At 40.4% G+C, this 6,060-nt stretch overlaps 1 protein-coding gene across 1 annotated transcript in view; it reads right to left on the reverse strand.

The window, feature by feature from the left end:
- Positions 1-6,060, reverse strand: part of LOC107561733 (teneurin-4-like) — a 264,331-nt gene that overhangs the window by 19,401 nt on the left and 238,870 nt on the right. Inside the window, exon 26 of the mRNA XM_016246207.1 lies at positions 2,054-2,350. Coding sequence (XP_016101693.1) covers positions 2,054-2,350 — 297 coding nt within the window. The remainder of the gene's footprint in view (positions 1-2,053; positions 2,351-6,060) is intronic.

Below are 6,060 nucleotides of genomic sequence, written 5' to 3' on the forward strand. Positions count from 1 at the left end.
GATTGTACATGTGCGTGACTCTGGTGGGACTGGACAAGTCTGCGTAGAAGAATTGCAGATGGTGGCCTTGGCTGTTTCGACTGGACACTCTCCGGCCCAAGCCATCATAGCGGTACTTGATGGTCCATCCGTTAACTTTGTTGTAGGCTTTAACAAGCAATCCAGCAGAGTTATACTCAAAGAAGTCATTGCCTCTCTGCCTGAGGAATCCATCCTCGTCCAACCGGTACTGCACGTCACCTAATCGAGTAATGCGGTCCCGAATGTCATAGCGTAGCGGTGTAAGTCTGGCACTATTACCAGGACTAAGGAGGTGCAAATTTCCATTCAGATCATAGCTGTAGCGCCAAAGAGGCTTGTCATTGATGGACACCACTTGGAGTTGGCCATCAGCATCATACTCGTAGGCGTAGCGGGTGGTATTTGCATAGGGCCCCACTTTAAGCTCCTTGGCCACCACTCGCCCCATGTTGTCGTACTGTACCATCATCCAGAACATCAGCGAACGGAAAATCTCATACTGCACCTCTTTAACTCGCCCATAGGCATCAAAGTGTTTGGTGTGAGTCATGACAGCTGTGGTAATGATCTGGTTAATATCATAGTAGATGACTCCGAACTTGCCAAACTGCTCCGTTTTGCCTGAGACGTCATCGTAGCGATAGAGGTCAATAGGTAAGGGGGTTTCATTGATGACCGCCTGCATGCTGGTGACCCGGAAGCTGTTGTCGTAGTTGTAGTCGAACCGGGCATTCACCATGCCCTCCTCACTGAAACGAAAGATCTGTCTGTCGATGAGTGGTCCGATCTGCCTGTAGCGTATGGTACATGCAAAGCCTTCGCTTTGAAGCCCCACCGTTTTCAGCATGCCTGCAGATTCATCATAAGAAAAGGCAATCCGTGTTGTATCATAAAGGATTTCCAGCAGACGTGAGAGTTTCCCATACTTGTAGATGACTCTGCGCCCCGTTCCTTGGTGGATGGTTTGCAGAAGCAGTCCATCTTCGCTGTAATCTTGCAAAACTGTGGCGTTGCCCTCAGGTGGCCTGTACGTGTTTCTGTAATAACCGATGGAACGGGTGGTCTCCAAGGTCTGCCTAGCCACATTGGGCATGGTTACTGAAGAGAGGCGATCGTTCTTGTCAAACTCGAAGATGTATTGTCGCTGGCTGTATAGTAGCAGCACCATGGACTGTCAAAGGAAAATGACAAAACGATGCTCAGTAAGCTGATTTAATGAAGCACAGTAATTCCCAACACATTCTGAGAGCACTTCAAACAGTTAAATGTGAAATTCTCCACCCAGTGAAACTGAAGGTCACAAAGTACCCAGGAGTCACATTGCACCACATGAATAACTGCACAACAAACTGTAAGGTGTCACAGAATCACTTCAGGGTGCATAAAAATGACAAATATGCTGCTCTAGAACATTGACTGAAAAATTAAGAAGGGCAACATCTCATTCAATGAGGATTAAGTCATCATACCCCCACCCTCCCCAATACCATTTTTAATAATGTCACCTTATATGGAGGTCAGTGGGAGGATATTCTGGAGTTTATATTTCAACAGGAAGCCACTCTTGTTATTATTTTAAATTGATTATTTTTTTTATTTTTTTATTTTGAGGCTACTGATCTCTGCAGCACACGGTCATTTTAGAATGGCAAGAAAAATTAAAGAGAGTGAATTTAGGGTTTATGAATACTATTAAACCCATATATTGGTATCTCATAATTTCAGTATTCTAAACAGAGGTATTTTGAATGACATGGTAAGGTCTTACATTTCTCAGATATTGGTTCTAATTAACAAGACAGTGATATTTTATGTTTTTCAGTGATTTTTTTAGGAACAAGTTCGTTGTCAGGCTGCATGTGGTAACAATGCATAACACAAGCAGTATATTAGACAGGGATCATTGCTGAAGCACACAAGGTTATAGCTTATTAATGTAACAAATTAACAGGGTTCAACAAAGAGATCACTACAGAACAGAGAACTAGTGATTATTTTTCAACCTCATTATTTTCTAGATAAAGATGCTTACTTTTTCAAGGTAGGTGTAGCTCCATGTCTTTCCATCTGCAAATATCTTTGAGGTGATTCTCCCATTTAGGTCATATTCCATTCGGACTGACATAGTGCCCCTCTGAATGCCGGCGATGTGGCCGCCCTGTGAGTAGGTAACATTGACACCGTTTAGCCGACTACTTGGTGCCCACAAAGTAGGTCTTCCTGCATGGTCATAGTGGATCCTCAAGGTGAACTTCCTGTGGTCGTCATAGACTTTCTCGGTCCTGGTTACACGGTCAAAATCCATGGATAACAAGTTCCTGTTATGAACCTACCAAAAAAAGGAAGATAGGAAGTTTAGGCCTCTGAATTCTACACATGGATTTGATAGGATCTACCGTAGTCTCTGAACGTCTCTACTTTCATCTTCATACCTCTAAAGGACACAAGCTTTTTAACTGACTGATTTCTTTGTTTGCTGCTTGTTAAAACAAAAAGAATGAGAGAAGCTCTCAGTTTCATATAATCTTTTGTCATGCCTTTAAGGAAGGAATTATTGAGGGGTAGATAGCTTACACTGTATTTGCAGGAAGAGGAAAACAATGACACTTGAGGTGCATATGAAGGCCCACTACATTGTTTGAATGACATGTCATACTGAGTTTTTGGCTCATTTTGAATGTGCAGAGTCCTCTGACCCCGGAACATGCTGAGATCAGAGCTGAGAACTAGTTCTACATGGCTGGTAATCCCAAAGGCACACACAGGTCGATGCGGGGGGGCGATCAAGGATTTAGAGACCTTAATACCTTCACCCCTTGGCACAATGCACTAGAATCTTTATTGCTGCGATGTGAATTTAGGTATTGGTTGATAATAAATGGGAACTCCAGCTAGACCTAACTAAATATTAACATTGTATTAGCAGGTCCACAAAAAACCTACACTTGCTGTTGAGAATTACAATGCAAAAATAAATAGCACTCTACTCGGTAACCCGAAAGTACTATGAAACTGGCTAATACATTTACAAAAAATGCTTATTAGCACGTTTCTAAGTCTAGCAGGAATGCAAACTCAAAATTCGCAGTGAAACTTTCTTTTTTCCAAGTATACCACTTTGTCGTATTATGTCTACAGGGTTGAATGAGTACTGACCAAACGACCATCTGGAAGTTTGGGCCAAACAGTCTTTGAAATGCATTATAATTAAACACGCATTTCCCCATATCTCTTATCAGTGTAATGTGTCCTTAATTGATCTTGGTTTTTCTCATCAGGTACTCTGGTACCCAGCTTGGCTCACTGCTGGCAAGGCTTAACAGAGTCTTAAAGTGATTTTGCGAGTTGTTATTGGCTTTGGTCCAGTGGTATGGTGAATGGGGGAAAGAGCAGCAAGCAAGCTTTCGCTCTCTCTCCTCCTCTTGGGCATGCTGGGAGCTCTCATCTGTGAAGGGACAATTACACTGGGGCCAATTAATGTCACTAATACCTAATTGAGAGGATTATTTTACATTAAAAGCAAGCAGCTCATGAATATGAGAATTCCCAGTGGGGGTGACAGAACAAAGAGGTTGACAGAATAAAGGGCAGATATTTTTTCCCTCCCCACTTCTTTAAGCCTCACCCACCTACTGCTGAACATGGCCCCTATTTCTCTCACTCTCGCTTTTTCAAATACTGCTTGACTCTTTGATCTGAAGATATCAAGATTGAGAACTTACTCAAAGAATCAATACATAAATCAATCAATTCAATTCATCCACCCACCCACCCATCCATCCATCTTGTTTGAAAACTAGTTTGAAAACAGTTATTATTTCTGCTATTCTTTTTGGTTACACAATTCACTTAAGTGTTATTTACTAGACATTCCAAGGCATCAAAAAAACAGGCTTTTATGGCTCTGAGGATGAGATAACTTTTATCAAGGGCTGATTTGTCCAGAGTAGGATGACAGGGGACTGAAGCAACGGGTTAAAAAAAATTAGAGAGAATGAAAGGGAGAATGAAAAGGGAAGGCTGGATGCTCATGCCAGGCTCTGGTTGAGCAGAGGCCCAACGGGCTGGAAAAAAAAGCTCTTTTGGCAGTGAGATCCTGGGTCTCTGGAGAATGGAAACCCACTCAAGGGGAATGTCTTAAATTGGACATTCCTTTAAATGGACTAAGCTTTAGGAAAGCAGATATGGTGGGAGGAAGGAGATTGGACTGGGGCAGGGTGGAAAAAACAGGGGGTTTGAGGGAGTGTCTAAGAACCCCCAAAAAGGACATCAAGACAAAAAGTAGGGTGTACTTACACTAAACCATATTATTCCACATGTTACATAAGTCACATTTCAACAGTATCTACAAATATTTTTGTGTGGAACTAATTTTAACACTCAAATGAAAATCACAAACAGCACGTTGCTCAAGCACTCTTCATTTTTTATCGACAAAATTCACAGCATCACTGTTGCTCACTTTTTTAATAGATTTATATATTTTTTTTTACTATTATTCAAAAGTTTGAGGTTAGTAAGATATATAAAAGATAAGCACTAATTCAGGTAGGATGCACTGAATTGATCAAAAGTGACATATAAAAAACATTTACAACGTTTAAAAGATTTCTGTTTCAAATATTTGCTGCTATTTTGAACTTTCCATTCATCAATTCCTGAAAAAAAATGTACCGTTGTTTCCACCAAAATATTAAGCATTAATAATATTCAACATCAATAATAAGAAGAAACCGGTTGAAGAAACCGGAAGAAACAGGTGCTATTCCCTTTCATTGTACAGAAAAAAGCAGCATGGACATTCTGTAAAACATCTCCTTTAGTCTTTCATTAAAGAAATTAAGTTATACGTGTTTGAAAAACATGAGAGTAAATGACAGAGTGGTAATTTTTGGGTGAACTATCCTTTATAGTTGATGTTTTGCTTACTGAATTTCCAGAAAAAGTTATCGTATAATTCACACTGTATTGGGGAATGTTAGACAGACACTTGCCATGTTTCTCCCTCCCTTCTTTGACAGCCGGATGAAATAAAATACTAAAATACTACTTTGCTCAACTACTTTGAGATTACCCGACTCCAGTTTGTCAAACAAACAACGATTAAAACTAAGAAAACACGAAAACACTTTTTTTCAGAACTCGGCTAATATCTTAGGACTGTCACTAATGCACTTTTGGCAATGAATAAACAATTGTAAGTAACGTTTGTTTTCATAAATCACCATCAATAATTGAAATTTCCCATTCCATATTCGAAAAGTCAACAAATCTGTCAAACAACATTTGATTTTCTTCTCCGCTGTCATAAAAAATGTATTCAAGTTGTTCTTCAAATCCAATATTTGCTTGTCGCTTTGCCATTCATTTATAATTTTTCCCCGTCCACTGCTGTGGTAAGAACTGTAATCTTGTTTGCTCAGTGCGATTTGTCGCTTCCTTCAGTAAACACACTTGCCCATGTGTTGGCTTTGTTTGTTTGGAGGCAGTATAGGACACCATTCTAATAAAGTAAAGCAAACATTTAGAAAACTGTCAGTAGAGGCCTTGCGATTAAGCCTTCAGTGGTTTTTGGGATTTGAGCTCACTGTGAGGGAACAATTTACACTACTACATTTCCAGAGCTCTGCTGTTGTCAGGAGACATGGTTGCTATGGAGACAAGGAGAATTTTGGTGGCCTGGCAGCTGTGCTTGATGGTGTGTAGTGGCCATTGTGATGGACATGTGACCACAGTAATACTTCAGGCTGCTAGTGACCCACATTTCTACTAGGGCTGGGTATCGCCAGCAATATAATCATTCGAAACACACTGTGATGTATCTAATGATTCAATGGATTGGTTGAAATCATTGTAATATAATTTTCTGAAATAGTCACTGTAATACCACATATATTTTTTGAATCATCTCTTTCCTTAATTCTCTTGGCTTCATGCCAATTTGATGAACGTTCTCACAGCCAGCAGCTTCACCCACTCACACAACACACACACACACACACACACACACACACACACACACACACACACACACACACA

Source organism: Sinocyclocheilus grahami, unplaced genomic scaffold (genome assembly GCF_001515645.1).
Source record: "Sinocyclocheilus grahami isolate Dianchi unplaced genomic scaffold, SAMN03320097.WGS_v1.1 scaffold790.1, whole genome shotgun sequence".
NCBI classification, from domain to species: Eukaryota; Metazoa; Chordata; class Actinopteri; order Cypriniformes; family Cyprinidae; genus Sinocyclocheilus; species Sinocyclocheilus grahami.